Genomic DNA, 24,352 nt, shown 5'->3' with positions numbered 1-24,352 from the left:
GCCGCGCGTCGTCATTGGCTAGGTCCCATAGAAGAAGATGCTGGAATTTTCTGGCGTATTCCAGTCCGAAGAACCACCGTCCTCCCCGGGCAATGGGAAAGAGGGTGACGACAACGCGTACAAAGCTACGCGCTCTCCCGCGTAGGTAAGGGGGCTTTTCTCTACATGCTTTCCACGCGACGCCGCGCGGGCCTCGCGCCGTGCCGGCTTGATGAAAATGTGCGCCGAGTTCATGACACAAGGCCAGAAAGTGGCAATTGTTTGCAGCGAGGAAAGGCAATAATAAGTTTTTGCTTGAGAAATGGTAGCCGCGACAGGGTTCGGTTTAGGAGTTTAAACGGGTATACGCGCAAATTTTTTACCACAGTATCTTCCGTACTGTTGCTGCCTCGTACAACTCGTCTGACGTCTGCCAGGATCACCGACAAGACATTGCTTAAATCGACCTTACGTTTGCGGACGTGTGGCCCTGCTATCTGAGTTATTAAATTCTTAACTTCTACCTGCAACATTTCATGGAGTTTTATCAGCGTATGCTACTAAGCTCCCTCACATCCAGCACAGGTTATAGGCGGCCATGGCCTTGCTTTAAGCAAGCCACACCATTGTTCCTGCATGATCTGTAAATAACGCGCCTGACTCGCCATCCATGAACCCTAGAAGCCGATTCGTACCCCACTCTACCACCTTAAACGACTAACCTCAGTTTCCAGCTTCTCAAAACATTCTGATACTGTGGCGTTGTAAAGCATACAATCCATAGAATAATCGGTGCTCAGATTTGTAACCTGTCAAGTGATGCCCGTGACGATTTGCTCACAACGCCTAAAATACCGGCTAAGTCTGAGTTTGCACGCGGCATTTAAGGCTATCGCTTTGAAATATGCGAAATAAGAGTGTCACAAACTGCTATGGCCAACGGCTGCCAGGCGCATGCCGTCTATACACAGAAGCTGTTTTACGCCAGCAACTGTCCTCGGACTCAGAGTTAGACAACATAATCATTACAAATTAGGCAGATCATTATTTTCGAAAAGCGTGTAAGCAACTCACCAAAAGCGAGAAGGTTATGTGGCGTAAGCTACAAACTGGAGCATTCCCAAACCCCCAGCTTTACAGCAAGTGGCACCCGGAAATGTTTAGCCCAAGGTGCAAACATTGGGACGGCATAGCGGACATGATCCCCAGGATATGGAAGTGTCCTAGATTTGAAGAACCTGACAGAACAGATGAGTCCTGGGAGGCACTAATTCTCCAACAGTCGAAAAAGGGCAACTTGAAGTCATCCGTCTCGCCCTGGTTGCTGCTCAGATCCAAGAGATCCGGGTCGGCGGCTGATGGAGAGTACAAGGCTGGGACAGAGCTGCGCCTCGGATCCTCGCCAACCTTTTGACAGGTGCCAATAAATGTTATTTCTCTCTCTCTCTCTGAGGCCTGTCTGCCCGTGTAGGGTTTGCGTGTGTCGGCGCGTTGGTGAATCAGAAGGAATTCCAAGAGTGCGGAGAACATTTAGAACATTTTATTATTAGCAAGGAGAACAAAGGTAAGAATAAAATGAACAAGGGTAAGATACAAAACGTAGTCAATCACAAAACTCGACAAACAGTGCAAACACAAAAATAGTCTTAATCGATTAAACAAATATAGCGTACAATCTATGATGGCAACAAGATAGGACAAGAAAAGGGAAAGTTATACCGACAGTCAGACACGGGAAAAATGGCCGCCGACGGAGTGCTGGCTCGAAGGCGTCCGGCTCAATGCGAGGAGGCCTACGCACATGGCGCCTGTACTTCGGCCCTTAGCGCGCCGCAGACGCAACGTACATCCTCTGCCTGTGTCTAGTGTGCTGCCGTTATTCAGGGGCTAAGACGCCTTGGTCGGGCAGCGCGATGACTATGGTGGCTTACGTTGACTTATTTGCCCGCGCAAAGAGCGAAGGGGAACGACCTAAAGCTGATGGGACTCCGATCCCTGAAAATCTGATCTGATTACTAGGAATACCAGGGATATGGAGCTCAGATACGAGTTTGCTATGATAAGCGTGGTCGAAGGCTTTGCTAAAATCTAACAAAAATCTGCGTTTATTTCACCGCCCTTACCTAGTGATGAAGCAAACTCATGAATCGTAGTCACAAGCTGTGTGGTAGTTGATGAGCCTATTCGGAACCCAGTTGAAACTGGGCTAGGAAATTTTTCTGTTCAAGGTCAACGTAGTCTGCTATGATATGTTTAAACAGTGTACATGTGCTGTAAGTTATCGAGATATTTCCATAGTTCGCCACATTCTGACGATCACCCTTTTTATTGATTAAAACCACTCTGGATATACACGCCACTCGCTTGGAAGGATACATTCAGAAAATGATAAACGAAAAAAGATAGGTTAAAATGTGAGCGAATGGTTCGGCATAGAGGTGCATGAACAAATTAGGTATGTTGTCCGGGCCGGCTGAGGATTTAACTTTAAGACAGAGTACCATATTAAAACCACCTTCATAAGTTAGAAATTCGACTGGAACGTTAGAGGACGGGTTATTATTTGCTACATCAAGAGACTGTTATGAGATACAACGTGGAGTGATACAAACTGATTGCCTCAGTATAGTTCCATTTACCCTATTCAGTCGTATGCGGTTTGTATGGCTATAGCAAAAATAACAAACGAGAACAACAAGAACAAAATAATTTACACTGATTCTTTAAACCTACTCACCTCAGTTCAGGCCAGAAAAGTTGTCAAACCCTTTCTTGGCCAATGATTCCTGCAGGAATCATAATACACTGGCGGGCTTCACTGCCTGACACAAAAAGCGAAACCGAAACTGACACTTGGAATGAATTTCTCGAAGAGTCTAGTTAGCCTTTGCACCGCTAGATGGGAGCACAGGTTCTACTCTTTGCAGTCAATGTGAAGTTCGCGGGCTTTTTCACCAAGGCTGCTCAAGTGGATGTTTGCAAGAATTTCGTGCATCTATTCCGAGGGTAAGAGATATTTCTGAGCTTTCGAAAAAATTTGTCACGTTCTTTGTGCCTTTATTTACGCGCGCACTCACTTTTTGCCCGCTCAAAGGAATGAACGGCTCCGTGAAAGCTCTCGAATGTTTTGATTCCTGCAGGAGTCATTGGCTCACAATGGTGGACCCAGTCACCTTTTATGGACGGTCGCAACCAAGGCGCCTTTCGAAGTTCCGGGGGCGTGACATCGTAGACATCTTCGCTGCCGACACTACAGACGACGAGGATGATGATCCCCACCCTTCGGGATTCGAACTTGGTGAGCTGTCACCGCATGACGTTTCTGATTCGTCGGAATCGGACTTTGAAGAAAGCTCAGAAAGTGAAGACGAGAGCAGCAAAACCGATGCTCCGTCAACCAATCGTCGCGGTAAAGCAAGCCAGTCAGCAAAGGGAAAAAAGGCTGCCACAAATAAACAAGTGAAGAGGACGTTTGTGGGGCAAAAAATGTCCATGCCGGATATTGACGTTCAGTGGAAAGGTTCTGTTCCCGATCCACCACCTGAAGTTATGACTCCGTTTCAATACTTCAGACAGTTCTTTGATCGTCAAATGGTTGACAACTTGGCAGAGCAGACAAATTTGTACTCTGTCCAAAAAAGTGGCAAATCTATCAATACCGACGGCGACGAGATTGAGCAATTTGTAGGTATGCTTTTTCTAATGGGGCTGATCCCATTTCCCCAATACCATCTGTATTGGTCAGAAAAGCTCCAGTTTTCTCCTGTTTCTGAGACCATGTCCAGAAAGAGATTCAAGATTTTGAGACGATATTTTCACGTCGCCGACAACACGCAGATGTTGCCAAGAGACGATCCCAATTTTGACATTCTTTTCAAGTTGCGCCCATTTTTGGATGCTCTCCAGGAAAAATGCTTGGCAGTTCCCCCTGAGGAAGCACAGAGCGTGGATGAGCAAATTGCTCCATTCAAGGGAAGGTCAAGCTTGCGCCAGTACATGAAGAGCAAACCTCACAAATGGGGCTTCAAAATTTTTGTTCGGGCCGGAATTTCGGGGATCGTGCACCAGTTTGCAGTGTATGCTGGTGCGTACACGCTCAGCAAAAGCCAAGACTACAATTTAGGCTTCTCAGGGAATGTTGTCATGGCACTATGCGAAGGCCTCCCAAATCACCAGAACTTCAAGGTAACCTTCGACAACTGGTTCTGCTCAATTGAGCTAATCGAGGCACTCAAGAAAAAAGGAGTATACTCGTGCGGTACAATTCGCAGCAATCGCATGAGACGCTGTGCACTGAAGAGCGAGAAGGACCTTCGTAAGGAAGGAAGAGGTGCTTTTGATCATCGAGTAGAAAGCACAGAGGACATAGTAGCTCTGCGATGGCTTGACAGTAAATCTGTTCAGCTCGCATCATCATATGTGGGAGTTGAGCCAACAGATGAGGTGAAACGGTGGAGTGCTTCAGACAAAAAACATGTGTTGGTCGGTCGGCCAGCAATCGTGAAGACGTACAATGAAACAATGGGAGGTGTCGACCTGGCAGACCAACTGATCGAGTACTACAGGATCCCAACAAGGTTCAACAAGTGGTATAAAAAATTGTTCGTGCACTTCCTCAACCTCATAGCAGTGAACTCGTGGCTTATCTACAGGAGGCACGAAAATCAGCTTCAGATTTCAAAGCAGCTGACGTTGTTTGATTTCGTCTTGGATGTCTCTGACGCGCTGTGGAAGTCAGGAAAGGTTTCAAAAAGAAAAAGGGGCAGGCCTGCAACAAGTCCAAGCGCACCCATGCAAAAATGTGGTCGACCAGCTAACCCACCCCCATCAGCTGACACAAGGTACGACCAGATGGCTCACTGGCCACAGTTTGAAGACGTAAAGCAACGCTGCAAACTCTGTGTTTGTTCATACACAAAGTGGAAGTGTACAAAATGTAACATAAGGCTCTGCCTCAGCAACACCAAAAACTGCTTTGTGGAATTCCACAACAGCTAGAGGCGGTACAGGATGACCCTAACTGACCAATGACTCCTGGGGGAATCATAATGGTAATAGCCCGATATCAGCCAAGAGGTCAAGTTAGGATTTTTTTATTTATTTTTGCTTGAGTTTGTAATAAAAAAACAGTCTGAAAAAAATTTCTTGTTGTGATTTGAAAATTTGGCCCTGAAAGGGTTGTTACACTATATTCAACACAAGAAGAGCCACAACACACGTACAAAACATACGAATTCCGAAGCATGTTGGAATAGATGAAAATGAAAAAATACATACGGGGGTGCACACCATCTAGAGAATAAAATATTAAACAATCTATCCAATCACGCAAGACAGTTAGTATACTGTAAGCCGAGATATAACTGGCAGTCACTATTTAACACTGAAGTGAATATTAAGTTGCAACTCGTAAAACGTATAATAGCACAATGGAAGTCATGCTCGCACCAGGAACGTTTCACAAGCTATTTTATGCCGCACCTCACTCACAGTTTTATTCTTGCAGAAGAAGATACCAAAATGTGATTTGCGTGGGGAAGCGCTCAGTGTAATTAACATATTATGTTCATGTATAAAACTAGACACACTAAGGAAAAGCACTTTCCGTTGTTTTACTCCGAGTGTGTACCGTTTCACCCTTGTTACCTTCTAGGAGAAAATCATCTCGTGAAAATGTCTTGCGCGTTTACATTTTTAAAACAAGCAAATATTCCTAACAAATAACGAAATTTTAAACTTACATTAACATTTTTTATAAAGCCAATGATTTCTGATCGAGTTTGGCGCAATAGCCTTAGATGCTTATTCGCCATGAAACGCAGCACAGCCCACAATCTCTAAGATTGACAACGATTATTTTACCATCGTCACTTGAAAACAAGATTTGTGGTACGTTATATCCTGATTCCACCCCACGCCCGTGGTAAATAAAAGATTGCTCATTTGTAACTACTTTAATGTCCCAGTTTAAAAAATACTTCGCTTTATTATACAAGGTACGCACTTTTGAATGCACAACGCTACAAAGTATTAACGTATATGCTTAATGATATGCAATGTTGAATGAGTATGTTTGTATATTGATTCTGTAAGGAGATAAGTAATCCGAAATAATAAATATTTAGTGTTCTGTCTTATTTTCGTCAGCTGCGCAAACAGAATCGCTTTAATTAGGCCCGATATAATACTACTACTACTACTACTACTACTACTACTACTACTACTACTACTACTACTACTACTACTACTACTACTACTACTACTACTACTACTACTAATAATAATAATAATAATAATAATAATAATAATAATAATAATAATAATAATATTAAGCCTTTTCTCAACTAATAGCCGCACGTGATTGCGACAGACCAGCCCAAGCAAAAGGCTTGTGAGGCCTTTGGTAGCACATATGTAACACATTAATGCATGGTATAGGATCATAACATTTTATGGCTAGAGTCTGTTGGCTGGCAGTTCTCGGTGGTCCCGATTAAGCTCCCGGCAACATAGAATGCATTTGAGCATAAATAACACCGCCTTTAAAAGGGCGGGCTGACTTCGCTGAGCTCTCGCATACTGAAAGTGAACATTCCCTCGCTAGGTGACGCTAGGTGCCTATGTATGGGATGAACAGTCGGGTGATACTGCCGCGAAAGTTTCTCTCCAGAACTCTGCCAAATAGCTTTAGTTTAATTGTGATGTACGACAGCGAATCTCATCAAATTGCTTTCATTCTATTGGAAACAATGGGCCACCGAAATAGAGGAAATGTTTTATTGGCCGTCAGAAAAAAAACAGCCAGATGGGTACAAGGTTTCGACTTGTTTGCAAGGTTATAGGGGCCGATTTGGGTTTGAGGCTGTCGTCACATCCATCGCCTTTCAATGAGACGTACAGAGGATGTCGAAAAATTCCAATTAAAGAAACGACAATATTTATCTGTATTCTACAAAGGACGTATGAACTTTATATATGATCGATATTAGTTTTACTTAAAAATTTTCCTGTTTGTACATAATGAATTTCTATTATTTGCAACAATTAATTTAAATCTAGGAAGGTAAGTAATAGGGCAACAAATTACTGGAAGAAACGGCAGAAAAAGCACGCTACTAAGACTCACTGAAATTGCAGTTTAAAACCGTTTGATTGCGTATTTCGCTAAAATGAACAATAATTGACCGAAAAAAGTTATGTCACTGATGACACTTATCGTGAACATAAAAATGTTTTTTTTTTTGTTCTCACGCCGGACAAAATTTACTCTAGCAGTAAGCTCGGGATTGTTTACGGTTTGCTTTCTGCACGTGAATGTATATTATTGTATATTATTAAAGTCTATCACAGTGTACAAACACGAAAATAGCGCAGATAGGTATTTTATTGCCATTTTAGGCTCGGAAGATATCATCCATCCACGTATACTGGATTCAGAGTTTATAGGCACTTTGAAATTGAGCAGTGGCGCGTAAGTCTTATGCAGTGAAACACAGTTCGGCAATGCCGAGCAGTGACCCTGATTGTGAACTAAAAAACCTTTTTTTCTCACGTCAGACGAAATTTACTCGAGCAAAATTTTCTTGGTTGTAAGCTGAGGTGCTTGTGTGCTTAATAAACCATGTCACGTATTTTCATCTCGAGAACTTTTATCCTTATTTAACTCTCAATTTAGGAAGTATCGCGTTCTACCAACTTTGGGACTGGTTTTCTCAAAAAGTGCTTCCTAAAGAAAATTTAAGTTAATTTTGGCATCAGCTCTACCAACCGGTCAAAGAATTAAACATTTATTGTAACTGAAACGTAACCGAATTTCAGGATGAGAAATATTGAAAACGCACAATTGTTTGCTTCTTTATTGAACCAAGGAAGCGCAGAAAAGCCTTATGAGGGGGCAGTTAAGAAGTTACTTTGAAGACCAAGAATATTCCGATAATCTAAAGTAGAATTCGTTATTGAATATTCTTTTGCACCTGATTGGAAAATATTAAACTGTAAGTAGCTTTTGCGTGCTTGCGAAAACTTTTGAAGTCGCTTGCGTGAAAACAATTTTTTTTCTCGAAATTACTTAACCTAAACAATATTCACACAATCGACGATTACCCCGAATGTTAAAGAGAATCAGTAATGGCCGCCTTTGGGGTCTGGAACACTTCGCATGGAATGACCATATATATATACAATTGATAACACCTGTTTATTGATTGTGGAATGCGATTTATTTCGGAATAATACAAAATTGTCACCATCTGGTGCACCCAGACATAGAGTAAGCCTTTCTCACCTGCGCTGACTGTTCGGGAAAGGTGATAGAGAGCTATATAATATGGTGCCTATACCATTGAGGCCTTCAAGATATTTAGCGCATCTTGCGTGCATGCGTGTAGCACAATAAAGCGTAATAAAGCACTGCTCGTTTCTTGGATTAGCGTTCGCACCGAATCCTATTATTCCGAATTAATGCCCTCTCTAAGCGTCCCCGGGCTCCTTCGCAACACGGCAACATGAAGCTGTTCGCTACAGCATTGATTGTGGTGGTTTTAGCTTCATGCATTTAGTTTTTCGTGTTGCCTTCATGCACAGGTGCGAAGGAGGTCAAAGATCTGACCACTAAGGTCTGCTTTCGCTAAAGCATCAGCAGATTAATTCAAGTGAAGGTCCCTGTGACCTACAACCCAAATTCTGAATTTCAAATAATTCTGAACGGGTGTAGATGAAGAGGGATAAAAAATATTAAAATCTGAACCAACTGCGACTCATAAGACGCAGGTAGGGAACAGCACAAAGATAATGAGTCTAAGCATTAAAGCCGTTGAAAAAAAAAAATTTGGGAGCTTGCGCAGGGCAAGAACTGTCTTCAGAATTCAGCCAAATAAATAGGAGTCAGATCTGGAGGACGAGGTTAAAAAGACCAGTCAACGGAATGAGGGAAAATGCACCTACATTTCCTTCATACACCAAGACATCAGTCGCAATTGTAACATGTGAGTGAAAAGTCATCGAGTAGTTCTGTAGTATGCCATTTATTAAAGGGAAAGGTTGTAATCTGGCATTATGTGGATACATATAATCGATGATATAATCATAACTGAGGGGAATTATCGCACCAGAAGAATGTCAAGACTTTGCATATTTAGTGGTCTCAGCAAGGATTCAACTGAACAAATTTGAGAACACGGAAAGCAATACCACCTTACACTTAAGCATTCCCCTGGATGAATTAGGAAAATCAACCGGGCCCTTTTCATCCGTTAATATTTATAGGTAATTAACAATACGGAAATAGTGGTGCGTACACTCCCAGACACACTTAAAGTAACTGGAGGCTGCTGTTTCTGTCTCAAAGAAGATGCCTTCAACTTGCGTGGCAAGATCAGTCGGAATGCAGCTACCTGTAGTTACAGAAGGGGGTGGCCGTTTGATGCCGAGCCTTCGCCGGTTCAAGCCAGAGTAAGGGTCGGAGTAAGAATTAACGAATGAAGCAAACTTTATACAGAGCAAGAGAGGACACAGAGGAATTCAAACAAACACTTGAAATACGCAGCCAAGATGTTTACAGAAAGGAAATACAAAGCATGCAACTAGAGAGGCTTTCAATAAACACAGAGGCTTACAACACTGAACAATACACGAGAGAGTCAAACAAATCATCACCAAATTGTTCACCGAGCACTGTCGTAGACAAACGTGAGGAGAATCACGAAATGGCCGTCCTGTAGACGATTGCCGCTCCACCGCAGATCTTGCAGGCTTGTCGAACAGCGGGTTGACCTCGGGAGCCGAGCAGTAGCACAGCACCAATAGCTGCAAAACGCGCTCACGCATTGACTGGCTGGCAGATGCGAAGCGACCTCAATAAAAACGGCGCACCGCGTCTATCTGTTACAAAGCTCCAAGGCCAGCGCTCAAATAAATGTAAACTTTCGCTCTTTCAGCGTCCTCTCTTCCTCCCGCCAAGCCACGCGTCATTGGTTAGGCGTAGGAGAACTTTCCGGAGAGGACCAGCACATTCTCGGTCGGCTGAGGTATCGCCGCCGCCGAGTGATGAGAAGGGGTGACTTCGATGCGCGCAAGGCTACGCGCTTCCCTCTAGAGGAGATGGATACGTTTCTCGAATGTGCTTGTACGCTCTACGCAGACGGAGCTCTGATGGCGAAAATGTGCGTCGATTTTGTGACACTGCCACTACCTTAAAAATATTGTCTTACAGTATTCTCGACATACGAACATAGCGCGCACATGTATGCGCTCACAAACTACATGGGGCAAAAGCACACATAACGCACATCCATACATGTTGCACATGAGCGTCCGGGATTCAAATAATAATTTCCACCCCGTATTACAGTGACATGGCACCCATAAACATGATACTTGAACTCCAGATACATTAAAAGTATGCTGCTATTCAGCAACACTGTGGATGTACTGTTACGCCGAGAGTCCCGCAAACTCAACCCAGAAATGTGAAGTGCAGATTATTGCATTCTGACTCACACTACACGCTGTTGTGCCCGGCCAAAACCACCAAGAAATTCAGCCGGACGCCAAAATTCTCCGGCGAACGCCTCCTTCACAAAATTTGAATACTTCTCTGCATGGCACTCGTGAACTGGAGGCGAGCCGTGCCAAAGGGAGAGAAGCAACGTGTTTCAACATGAACTGAGCAACGAGACAGCTCGGCGCCGTGGTCCAGGCGGTGGACCTCTTCTCGCTCCGCGGCATATTTGGAGCAAGAGCGCAGCACACTGTCCCATTGGCCCTGCGAAAGAACTGCCGTCGGATAGGACCATTTGAGCGTCAACAAATTCTTGGGTTAAGGAGACTAAATTGCTTCCACTTCGAGAGTGAGTTCGTCACTAGCGTCCATCGGGAGCAGTTGCCCCCTGAGAGAGCGGACGCGGCGAAATCTCCCCGGCCGTCGCTGCGCGAGAAAATTCGCGTATGGCTATGTTAGTTTTCGGCCTCAGAGCCGATCTCGTTGTGTACATGCCTGTAAATAGTGCATGAAGCTTTTTCTTCATCTCACCAGCGCCGATTCGGGTCCATCGCTACCGCCCAGGAAGCTGACAGGCGTCGTTCACGAAACGGAACCAACTCTTTGGCACAACCCTGTTGACGGTGGGCTACTGTGTGTTAACCCCACCGGCATAACAACGTGCCGTGCGGCTGCGTACTTACATGGTATACCCTGTTTTCCTAATTCACCTTCGATAGGTTCCAGTCCAAACATAATCACATTTCTGGAGCAGTTTCACACGTATTTTCGCCGTCAGTGCGTGGAACACAGACTGTCGGGGATTTCGTCATAGTTCTAAGCTCTATCATCCGCGGTGCTTCCTTTTTTCAAGTTCAGTCTATCGCATATTTCCTTAGGCATGTCTTTACTCCTTTCATACATCAAGTGCAACACTGCCAAAGCTAGAGCTCTTGTTGCGCTCCCCGCATCCGCGTTGAAAAATAGCGCCTCCTCTTGACGAGAGGAATAATAGTTGCTTTGTCTGCAAGCTTAACACATCCAGATTTACCATAAACTTCATAAAGAGCTCCTTTTTTACAGAAAAATGATCGGATTCGGTAATATTCTGTTTCTTTTGTCATTTTCGTTCGTGTCGCGTTTTCGCTGCCCCGCAACCCTGCCAGCTGTGCTCTCCGCGCAGCGCATCTTTTTTTGAGAAAATGACTTTTCGGAGCGAATGTTTTAAATAAGGTCTGTACTGCGCATATCCAGGCACGCGAAGCAAGTTATTGCAAACGCGTATGCTCGGACTAGAATTCGTTTCCGCAGAAACCACTCGCCCACAAAACGAGTGCGCAGTATGCCTCCTTTTTGTTTCTTGCGGACTACTTGCGTAGCTTTCGCAGCGTTGCACCTGACGTATGCATCGGAGTATACGAGTCACTTTCCAATTCACGCAACCCATGTGCGTCTTGAGATGCGCCTACAACGAGTAGCGCCGACGGATACAAAGGCACCAGCATCAACGTGTACAGACTCATGAAATGAACCGCTGTAACAGTGCTCTTATCGAGGTGCCAGTATTCCTTCATTCGAAGGCCGAATATGTCTAAAAACGCACCCATGAGCAAGAGAAACGCTTGTGCCAACTTCTGCTTAGGGAATCCGGGCTCATTTATGTGTGTCAATCTTTTCCTTTGGGCTTCCTCCTGCGTTGTTTGTTTCGTGATTACATTCTGGGTGTTTTCGTCCGACCTATCAGGGCCTTGCTCTTCTCGCTTCCCTTTATCTTTTTATGCTCACGCAGCGCACAGGCATGTGAGGTTGATCTGGGTCCTCAGGAAACTTTTCCCTCTTAATGTTGCAACAAGAACAGATCATAGATAGATCGTTCCATGCAAATAGCTGTCAGTATTCCACTGTAATATAGAGTCTGCACATGAAATCTCGCCTCTAGTAGCAGCAGAATTGATCTGTCAAATAATCCCACATTAATTGTTTATCAGATCGTCATCATGAACCAAGCTACGTTTCACGATCACGGCACTGCCACCTGTGTCTCGCAGCACGGAAACTGATTTGCCTCTCACCTTTACCCTCAGTGGAGGCGAAAAGCCAGGGGCCAGTGTGTTGTGCGATGTCAGTGCACGTTAAATAATCGCATAATGTCGAGATTTCCGGAGCTCTCCACTACGGCGTCTCTCATAGCGAGAGTCATTTTGGGACGTTAAACTTCACAGAACAAGCAAAAAACCGACATCTCATTGACCGTAGATCCATGTACTACGGCGTTCACCACACGGATCTTCTTGCCTTTCTTCTATTCGGCCAATTTATCACCATCCTCTTCCTCTGGGCTGGGCACCATACGTTCTTGCTTTTCTTTAACTCCACAACACTATCAGCATCCTCGTCCTCCAGGTGCCATTGCGTCTACGACGGAAACTTTGCGCATGCTGCCTGGGGAGCTACGGTTTTGGCGTAGGGACACGGCATCGCTTTGTGGCCCTTCTGTCCGCATTTCCAACACGCGGATGGATTGCTAGTTGTCAGTTTGTGGCAGCTAGGGGCAGAGTGGCTTAGTCGGTTGCAGAGGTAGCACTTTGGCGGTAACTTAACGCTAGTTCGTGGCTTCCGGATTTCGCACTTTCGATGGTTTTCAGAAATAATATTCTTGTTCAAATTTGCACCTTCCTGGACTTCCAAATACTGGTTTGTAAGACCCATCATTTTGTCCAAGGTGTTAGCTTTCCTTCCTTTGAAATAAAGCGGCAGACCAGAGTGACAGCTGCTGAGGAATTGTTCCTTAATCAGTAGCTCGCAAAATGCGTTGTACTCTAGTTTTATTTTTGACAATTCGGTCCAGCTGTCAGAGTAGTGAGTCAATCGCGCCACATACTGCGTTGCCGTTTTACCGTCGATGAGCTTTCCAGTCCTGAACCTTTCGCGGAACTAGTCAGTAGAGAAGCTAAATATTTTTAGTAAGGCTGCTTTCACCTTGCGATAGCTGGCTGCATCCTCAGGAGAAAGTCTTCTGAACACACGTAGTGCATTCGCCGCTATGGCTTGTGCTCAAGACGGTAACACATTCACCGTCTTTCCAATTCGTGCTTCTGGCGATCCTTTTAAAGCGCATAAGGAACGCGTCTGGATCATCTCTGCTCTCGTCATATTTCGGAAGCGACTTCTTCGCGTCTATCCGAAAGCCACTGTATGCTTCACTGGAGCTATGCACTTCAGCTGAACTGTTGCTCTTCTCTGAAATTTGGGGCTGAAGGTTCAAAGTAAGCTATTTATTCTCCCATTCAAGCTTCGCTTCTCGCTATTTTGCCTCCTCTGTTTCATTCCTTTTCTGCTTTCTCTCTTTCTTCCTCGGCTTCCTTTGCAGCCCACTCCCGTTCCATTTCTACTCTCGCCCTTTCTTCCTCGGCTTGATTCCGAGCAGTCTCTCGTTTCTTTTCTGCTCTCTCTTTCCTCTTTTTCTCTCTGGCTTAACTAGCCCGAACCGTTGGGGTGTAGCCTAAGTCCGCTTAGCAAACCTCGCCTAACCGCTTCCGCGTTGCACCACTTCTCGCTATCGTTCTTCTGCTCTACTTTTTACCACTTGTTTGTAAACCCTTCCGAATCGCTGCCCGTTCTCTAAGCTAATTTGCACCAAACGTCCTGTCACTGAAGCCCGAATAATTGTCAACCGTTAATAATTATAGATTATTAACGATGCGCCACTACTGGAGCGCACCCTCCCAGACCCCCTTAAAGTGAGTGGGAGCAGCTCTTCTGGACTAAAAAGAGATGCCCTCGACTTGCGTCGCAAGCTTAGTCGGAATTCAGCTACCTCTAGTAACAGAAGGGTGGCCGTTTGGTGCCAGCATTTGCCTGTTCAAGGCAGAGCAAGGGTCTGAGTCAGAATAAACGAACAAAACAAATTTTATACACAGCAAGAGACGACACAGAGGAATTCACACTAACACTTAATATACACAGACAAGATGTTCACAGAAAGGAAATACAAAGAATGCAACTAAAGAGGCTTTCAATAAATACAGGGGCTTACAACACTGAACAATACACGAGAGAGTAAAAAAAAATCAACACCAAACTGTTCACCGGGCACCGTCGCAGACCGACGTCTGGAGAGTCACAATGTGGCCGCCTTCTAGACGAGCGCCACTACCTCGCAGATCTCGCAGGCTTGCCGAACAGCGGGTTGATCCCGAGAGCCGAGCAGTAGCACGTCAATACTCGCTGCAAAACTCGCTCATACTGGTTGGGTGGTACAAGCGACGGGACCTCACTAAATACTGAGCGCCGCGTCTGTCTGTTACAATGCGCCATGGCCGGCGTGCACGCACACGTACATTGCGCTCTTTAAGCGTCCCTCTCCCTCCCGCCAAGTCGCGCGTTGTCATTGGTTAGCCGCGACATTTTCGGCCGGGTTAGTCCCTGTCGCCGCGGAGGGATGAGAAGGGGATGTCGTCAATGCGCGAAAGGCTAAAGGCTCTCCTCGCGCGGAGAAGGAGACGTTTCTCGAACATGTCGGAATGCTCTACGCAGACATCGCGCAAGCGACGCTCTGACCTGACGAAAATATGCGCCGATTTCATGACAGTCATATGCCACTCCGAATCGCGTTACTTTAAGAATGCTTGGATTGTCACAGGGTGAAACATTGATGCAAGAGATGACAAACGTGCTTCAAGATATAAAACAATATTGTTTGACATAAACATACGGAGAGTCGCAAACAGAGTCGAAGAGCTTCTTTCTCTAAGAGTATTCAAGAGAACGCAGTTTTATGCTTCGACTCCAAAAAGAAGATACGATCAAATTATAAAATTTGGTGAATATACTTTTTATAAATCATCAAAAGAGTGTGCCTGCGCATACCACAGCGGGGGCTGCACAGCCTACGCAGCGTTGCACCACCCTGCCTCCTTTCCCAGCAACTTGCTCTATATGAGTCTGCCAAGCAAGGGAGGCGTCATATGTAACACCGAGGTACTTAAAAAGAACGCCTGTGGTATCACGTTATACCGCTATGTTAGTGAGGTGTTAACTTGGTGAGCGTAATTATAATGGGGGAAACTAACAGTGCACACTTGTGTACATTGAGGCATAAGTGAACATCCGTTAACAATTAGTCAAGGGAATCTACGCAAGTCTGCAACACTATGCAAAGAGAATATAAGGTACCCGCTGCGCGAAGAAAGCTATCTCATGAGTATACACATATGAAGACATGTCGGAAGTGGTTGGAATAGAACTCAGTAAAGATTATTTTGAAAAGCACGAGAGAGAGAACTAAACCTTGTGGTACCCTTTCTTTGGGTTTGCCTTGTTTTGGGCGAGGATACTTACCCCACGTTGCAGGGAGCGAAAACGCTCACGTGGCTTTTTAGTTGCCTAGAGGCCCGCACCGTAATAATTGTAGACTAAAATCCCCCATATATTCAAATTGCATCCTCATTTAGACGACCCTAGGGTCAGCGAGTAGACTTCGTTTGGTAAACATGGACTCCCCACAAAGTGCTGGAGGTTCGAAGCGGTTAACATCTCCGCCCCCAAAAATACTTCAAACATAGCATTCTGCTATCACGCTGCTCATTTATCCATATACCAGTCTACGTTTATCATGATGTCAAATGAAATAAAAAGAATGAGAATCTTCAGAGCGACTTATTATTTTGCTTAGCTGGGGACGTGGCGCTGAAAGGGACAATAAGTATTTTAAAAAAGGTCAAAAACATTCCTGAGGTGTTGCATTTTTGGGGGGTTACAGTTGTCTGCCTGTACAGCCCACTCAATACAGAGCGAAAGAATGGTAAAGAAGAAGCACATATACCTTCTGTCCCAAAGAGTGCAAGAGGATTTGCGTTGTCTCAAATTTGTCAATATTGACATAACTGCATCACTAGCTATGGACAGATTTTCTTCCTAATTGCATTTCAAATTTGCAAACCTCCCTGCACTTCCTGCTCATCTTCCTCCTCCTCCTCCTGCAAAGTACTCAAACTTTGCGCCATACTTTTTCTTTCATTCAGTTGTGTGATCGTAAATCCTAGTTGTTTATTTAGCCGATAACTGAATTATTACAATAATTCAGTATCTCAGTACATTTGGCAGTCCACATTGAACCCTGGCCAATCCCCATTCATGAGTATGTGCCATTTATGAAGCAAGAAGAAGAAGAAGCGGACAAGGGCGAAGTGACTACGCAGCTCGCGCACCACGAGCCCCTTCGAGCCCGGTCGGCCAGCAGCAGCGAAAGTCCAGGTCCCGGCGGGAACCGCTCCAGGTCGACCCGAAGAGGTCCCTTCTCTTCTCTGACGACCAGCGGAGCGCGGTGCGCCGCCAGCAGCTGCAAACGTGAGTGACGTCACGTATCTTCGTCACGTCCAGGGCGCCGCTTGAAGGTCACCGCGATGCCCACCACTGGCAGCGGTTGCCATCGCGCGTACGCTGACCACTATAAAAAATCTGCCTATATCTCATTTATCTATGCCGAAATCTGAGATCTGTTGTGCTAAGTGCAACTGTGATGAAGGGAAATTGTTTTCAGAACGTGTCGTCGCTGTGCTATTTGCAAGCGCTACCAGCGGCACTGACTAGTTCGTGAGGCTTTGTGCGCTCAATATGATGGGCCGCTTAGATGTGGGGCATTTTTTCTGGTCTTTACGCTTTCACTGCAAAACCTAATGGCCAAATAAATTTCAATTTCTAATGGGCTGCGTGGCATCAAAGAACTGTGGCAAACATTGATGGTAACGCACTTTGCCTCATGTTATTGCCGTGGCCGTTCAGTTTAGGTACACAGGGAATAGCGATCGATCGTGGCCGATTTCTAGAGTTAAGCATTTTCTACGCTGGAATGCAAATACAGAATAAACTTTAGGTGCGCCGCTTCTGAGCCTTGTAAATACTTTTACAAAACGGTCTTTTAGCAGATTTTCTTGAAACTGCGCACATTTTAACGGCGGCGCTTTAACTTTGCTATTTTTCTTTAGAAAACGCTCTTGTGCCTAATTTTCTTGAAACCCTGCTGCCATGCGTAAATGTAAAACCATGAGGAAGGTATTTATTGCTAGGCTACACCTTACGGCGATGATAGGGCTTTAAAGGGGATATAAAATGGCTAGAACGGTCACTAATAAACATTTTGAATATGTAGAACGAATGCTTCCGAGCGTTCCCCCACAGCACAACGCCTTGCAACAAAGGCAGTGATTTATTATCAGTTTTTAAAAACTGCGTTTTTTTGAAATTCACGGGTATCTCGGTTCACGCGTGGCTGTGAGATTTGGAACTATTCTGCCGTGAGTACCTGCGCCACAAGTACCGAGAGTGTCAGGTCACGACAGGCTGCCATTGGCTGCAGCCGCGATGACCACTACATCACGGAGACACTTCCGGTAGCTGCGAACGTCATCTGCTCGAGTCATGCATGCACTGAATGCGCGAACCCTTGAGCTTGATGCTTTGGTTTGCGATGTTAACCGATAATGTGGTGGTGTCTGACTGAAAGTGTTCGTCAGCGCAGGAGTGCGAAAAGAACACTAGCTGGTCCAATTCAACACCGTACCGAGTGTACACTTCTGCTTGAGGTCATACTTCAGGAGCAGCCCATAAAATAGGCAGCATAAACCTTCGTGTACCGACCGACGGCGTAGCAGCGTACTGTAGTCCCGTCTCGTTTTTGCAGCATCGACCATTTGTGCAGCGTGTTGATAATTAAATGGAACGTGCGTCCACAAAGGTCCTCCCTCAGCTTCATCGCCAAAGTACGCAAATTCGCACCGCTTAAGTGCAGCAGTGGATACCGCCAGGTTACCGCAGAGATGCTGTCCGCGAGCGCTGCGACCGACGGCACTCCGGTCTTGCGCTGCTCCCTGGTTGTCGCTAGGCCTTGTTTCTTTTGAATCGAAGCCACGGCGTACGGCGTTTTGGAATCGCCCGCTGTGCTGCGTCTCTAGCGTAACCGCTTGCGTGCTCCTAGGCACGATTCTTGAGTGTAGCGGCGGAAATCGGAGACAACCTTCGAGACCGAAATGCATGTGCCGAGCTGCTTTGCTGAGGTTCTGTGCCGTCGATTCTGGCTCGGAGGATGCGTACACATGAGATAAAACACGCGTGCAAGCTACGCATTGGCACTTCGTAAACGATTTGGGAAAGGACTAAAAAAAAAAACACCACATTATCCTTTTTTGTTAATCTCAATTCTGAAGATTCGCGGATGAATAATTTGTGCTCACCTGTTCCGATATCCAAACCTTGTAGCGCTCATCAGTCTGTGCTCTAGCCGGTGATACGTGTATACATTACATTTGTTATGGACCACAAGAGGTGCCTCTCACCTACCATCCTGAAAGCGTTCTTGGCTAAAGACGACGACGGCATGTTTGCACGCATGCAGCTCGCACGCTCGTCTGCCAACATCTATGCAGAGCCGATGTTATCGCGTCAACTTCGCGAGGAGACCGGCCGCCGTTGGTCAAACTGCAGAAGAGGGTACCAAAGCTACTGACGCGGAGACTGACACTGGCAGTGCGAGGAAAGAAACGGCCCTTGTAGAACGTCGTACGCCGCAGAAGTGCAGGCTAATTTGCTCTGAATGGGACATGGATATGAAGGAAAGTGCTCTTCGGCAGCGGCCGCCGGTGTGCATGGCCAGCAGCCTGCCCACCTGCAGACATGCGCTCGCGAACGACCCGAGTCGTTCGGGCTGCTGTTGCACACAATTCCGAGAGGTTAAGAAATTGAAGAAACCGGCGGCCGAGGAAGACACGAGATAAGGTGGAAAGCTATGCTAACGCAGACATGACAAGAAAGGCAGAGACCGATTAATGTATTAGCGACGCTCGGGAAAACAGGCACGACAACCGGAAGTCTGAGAGCCGAGCGTCCACCGATGACGCTTCGTGGGCGGGGCGGAATTTCCGATCTGTTCTCTGTTTTTTTCTGACGTTTCCTGGTGTTGAGTTAAGGGGAGAAAGGAGGAGCGCCCATTTTATACGCCGATATCTCCGGTGTTATTGAAGCTAGCTGAAAAATTCTTGCGATGAATTGACATGTGAGGGAGTACCTATCTCCCGACCGTTTTGCGTTACCTCATTTTAGGCATATCATAACCCCTTTAACAGTAAACAATACATAGGTGTGATTTTGCAAAGACAACTGTTTTGTTGTTATTAGCAGCTGGAAAAGGACATCCGCTGTGTGCGTAGAGCCATTACGAAATTAAACAAAACCTTTCTCTCGCTGGTTGCTCTAAAAAAGCCTGGATGAAAAGTTCTCGTATGCATGCCTCTTTTTAATGCTGCACAGTAAGGCCAACACGCTTCAGGTTTTCGACAGAAGCAGTACAGAGCGAGCAGTTTTGAGAAAGAATTTTGCTCATATTTCCCGCTGACATCGGCATCAGTGCATGTTCTCTCGTAATGTATTTATCGAGAAGATTGATACTTTTGACAGCCGGGATACCCTAACCAGAAGGAGAACAATGTAATGTCTGTCCCCAAAGAAAATGTTGAGAAATATAATTACCACCAAGTCGCACCATTTAACACGAGCGAATTGGTTTTGTTTCCGATTATGAAAACAGAATTAATATGAAGCATCATAATTGAAATCCTTCTCCGGGTCCTTCCACTGCCGTGCTTTCAATTCTGTCCGTAGAATAGCGCCGTGTGGGAATACTAATCCCTCCTGATAGCCCGAGTAACACTGATGCGCTCGCTTTTTTCCTCAGCAAGGGATAGCTGGTGACAAAGAGGCCTTTAATTCGGTCAGTATAGTACCCAAGTCACTAGTACATCAGTAAAGGCTATCGCGTGATTGCGTGTTTCCTGGACTGCGAGGATTTTCATGGTTCTGGAAAGCCGCGACAGACACTGCTAAAAGCTGACTTTGAGGTAGCAGGCTGGGACGTCCGTCCATTCTATTTATAGAGCTCTCTTTTCTGAGGCTGTTTGGAAGTCAGTTGAGTATTTGCAATAGCGCGCTTGACAGGCATTGCACCGCGTGCATGAGCGCTATATTCGCCGTACGTAAACTTTAGTTACAATCAAAGGCTACGGGGGGTCTGCTTGCAGCATTGGCAATGAGCAGAAATACAACAGAGTCTCACGGGTGCACTTGCTTGATTTGATTATTGCTGTTGAAATCGAGGACTAGATGGTCTGGCAAGGCGAACCGACACAGCGTCTATGATAAAACAAATATAGCAGCTACGGCTGGGACAAGAATTGAATCAACTTCGCGCGTGCAGTTAGAGCTCCACTTCGAAAACTTCACAAAAGGTAAGTATATTAAAGCTAACTGGACGTAACGAATTTACTATCAACATTTTTATAACAGCATGGAGCTGCGAGAGGAAGTAGTACCTATATTGAGGGACATTGCGATAGGAGAATGCATGTGGAAGTTGCTGGATCAACTTAATTGGTGATGCTGCTCGTCACTTATTCGTATTTTAAGGTGTGCCCGTGAGCCCTTATGTGGGAGACGTTATTGCGCTACGGTAACTTTGTTTGATATATCCGCGTGCACAAGTGCTAGGGGCCCAAAATGTCAAGCACAAGTCCCACATAAGTCTATAACTGCAAATCAAAGCAGTAAACTGATGCGTTCGTTGCTGATGCGTGCACTTGTGATTGTGTGCAGTCGCAGGTAGCGTTTTGATTGTCGCTTCATTATTTCAGGTTAACTTGGAACGCACTCTTTGGGGAAACGCGCATTTTTTTTTCGTGTCTGCAATACCATCGGCCTATTGTTCGCTTGTAATGGGTGCATTGGTTCTCCTACATGTAGACACTCGATGATTAAGGCGAAAGCATTTCTGGCCTCATGAATACCATGACCTGGGTTCGCTATCAGAACGCGTGCACAGAACTGATTACAGAGTGAAATCAAAAGAAAAAAAATTGTTGTACATGTGGAAATTGAGTTCAGGCCACCGGCGTGCGTGACTGGGACGCTGCCACTCCCCAACGATGCTACGACGCCTATAGCTGGGTAAAGCGCGCCTAGCTAATGCACATTTCTCGTAGAAAAGCAGCTGATGACTCTGCTGAGCCGAATATGAAGAGAAAGCATTAGTGGTGGGTGACCGAGGGTTCTTCGTCTTCGTCCTCTTCGCGGCTGTTCAAGGTCATTCGTGACTGCGGCCACGAACTATGCGATGTGCCGAAACCTGGCGTAGTATTGCTTTCGCAAGAAAATGCATGATGCAGCTGAGTCAGAGTTGGGTTGAAGCCCCATGAACAAACGAAAGCATCAACAGACGTAACAACAGACGTAACAACAGGCCATCAAGCAACCAAACGTAGGCACAAATATTTTCGCACTATAGCGCGTAGGGATACCTAAATTCTGGTTAGGATGGCAACATTGGAGACAGATTCTGCTCATCACTGGATCCCCGTAAGCCACTGACGCGTATCTGGCATGTTGCGAGAAACTTGCCTATTTGTCCCTTCATCAATGCCGCAATGAAGGTGACGTAGGTGACGATTTCTGTAAAAGGGTTGTGGGCACAAACCAGACCCAGTCGCCAATATCAGAGGTTTTTGCGCCATCTTCGCCGAATGATCAATACGACTTGCCCTTTTCAATACCTGAATTAGACACCGCTCTTGCCTCTTGTCGGCATTCATCTGAACCTGGTCCTGAAGGAATTAGTTATTCAGCTTTGATCCTAGGCAGGAATGGTTGAAAGGCGCTACTAATTATTTTAATGATATATGGGCTTCTCGTACTGTTCCTGAACACTTGAAGATTAGCCGCCTGGCTTTTTTGAAGCCTGGAAAGCCCCCTGTCGAACTTCATACTCTCCAGTTGCCCTAGCAAGCTGTGTCCGAAAAGGTATGGAACGAATGATCCTGGCAAGACTTGAGTGGTTTTAGAAAGTAATGATATTTATCCGAATACGATGACAGAATTTCGTCGGGGACGCTCTTTCATCGAGAGCGTCATTGACCTTGTGGTGACAGTAGAACACAAAAAGCGTCACCACGGAGTAGTAGCTGCTGTCTTTTTAAATACAAAGGATGCTTACGACAACGCCCTCTATGATGCTATTCTTGATGGACTTGACGACTTGGGAGTTCGTGGCCGGCTTTACCTGTATATTGTGAGATATCTCAATGGCCGCTCTATTTAGATGACTACGCCTAATGGAGATACCATCCGCTATTAGCTCAGTCGTATAGTTCGACAGGGAGGAGTCTCAGCCGAACTTTAATTAACGTTGCGCTAAATGGCCTGGTCAATGAACTGCCTACTATTATTTACGTCAGCACAAATGTTGACGACATCTGCATCTGGACTTCTGATTCGACGCGCCCACAACTACATGCGATATTGCAACGAGCTGTGTCTCGACATCGATGTACCTAAACGGCGTCAAGCTTTGCTTCTAGCGGCAGAGAAGTGTGCAATAATCGCATTTACGCGAAAATGTGTTGCCATTACCTGATTATTCTTTATGAAGTTGTGATACCCTACGTCTTAAGCACAGATCCTTTGGAGTAATTATTGACGGCAGACTATCGTGGTCGAAACATATTAATATGGTGAAGAAAAGGCTAACCAATTTTTGCAATGTTCTTATGTTCATAGCTGGCGTCAAATGGGTCCAACTGAGCGCTCCTTACTAAGGCTTTACGAGACTGTTTGTGCAATGCTACATCCGGTACAGCCTCCAAGGGCTCTCTGATAGGAGCATTTATTGCTTGCGGACTTTAGAGAGCGTGCAAGCGCAGACACTGAAAATAAGCCTTGGACTGCGCAGATGCACCTCTAACAAAGGCACAATTGAATAGATACATGCTCACCCATAATTCATATACTTGGCACATGAACCACTTCGTGCATATTTACGAGCACTTACACGACACCATTTTCACTCACTGAACAAGATTCTGGACGAGTGGTCAGACTGCAATTTTACAAGCGCACTCTGCTGCCATATGTCGCAAGTATCAACATATAGTCCCTTCCATATAGTCCCATCCAACAATCAAGTGTGATGTATAAACGTTTGGTGCACCTTCGTGTTTTCTGTGTTACTGAAGAAATTAATGGGGCCAATTAGTGGCGTACTCTGGCGTACGCCTCTGGCGTACATCTGGTCAGAATATCCTAACTACATTCACGTCTAAACTGACGAATATAAGTCAGAACAGGCATCCGCTGCAGCTGTGGACATACCTACTCAAAAAAAAGTCTGCATGTCCTTTTGGGACATACTTCTACGTCAACCGCTGTTGAACTTGTAGCCCTTCGGGAATCTATTCGCTACATATGGGGGTAACCACCTCAAATGTGGTGTATATTCACGGACTCAAAGACTGCACTACATATTTTAGAGATTTTCTTACGCCACACCGCATACCAGTCTCTAGCTCTATACATTATGGAACTCCATACATCTGCCCGACGGCAAGGCCCCAGGATAATGTTTCAACGAATGCCTGCCCGCTGCGGGCTGCATGGAAATAAACAGAAAGACGTTGAAGCAAAAAGTGCCCTCTGTAATGGCCTCCAAACAGCTGTGCATTTTTTAAGAGCGGGTACGATGTGCCTTTTAATGAGCTGTATGAAGATGGCTACTGCAGCTTACTGGGCCCAGCCAGACGCGCGACACGCTCGCCTAAGAAAGTTCGATCGAACATTGAAATTTTATGTTTCGCGTGAAATTTCGCGCCATCATGCATTCTTGTCACATAAACTGCGTTTAAACGTGGCGTTCACGCACTGGTACTAGCATTTAATTGGACAAGTGTACTCCCTGGAATCTTCAAGTTGTGGCTTCCCCGAGAATGTGGACCATATATTATTAGTGTGCCCAGTGTATATGCGTGAGGAAACTGTTCTAGCCGCTTCCTTGTAGCGTCTGGACGAGAGGCCTCTGTTGGA

The 24,352-nt window shown here is 45.6% G+C and overlaps 1 protein-coding gene across 1 annotated transcript in view; it reads left to right on the top strand.

Moving 5' to 3' along the window:
• The first annotated feature begins 3,135 nt into the window (after window positions 1-3,135).
• The window catches only part of LOC146195993 (uncharacterized), a 152,666-nt gene continuing 131,449 nt past the window's right edge, over window positions 3,136-24,352 (top strand). Inside the window, exons 1-2 of the mRNA XM_084596896.1 lie at window positions 3,136-3,277; window positions 3,902-4,164. Coding sequence (XP_084453022.1) covers window positions 3,136-3,277; window positions 3,902-4,164 — 405 coding nt within the window. The remainder of the gene's footprint in view (window positions 3,278-3,901; window positions 4,165-24,352) is intronic.

Source organism: Amblyomma maculatum, chromosome 3 (genome assembly GCF_055883805.1).
Source record: "Amblyomma maculatum isolate TAMU_Amacu chromosome 3, ASM5588380v1, whole genome shotgun sequence".
NCBI lineage: Eukaryota > Metazoa > Arthropoda > Arachnida > Ixodida > Ixodidae > Amblyomma > Amblyomma maculatum.
The sequence above is the reverse complement of the archived record's forward strand: the minus strand, read 5'-3'. Positions and strand labels throughout refer to the sequence as shown.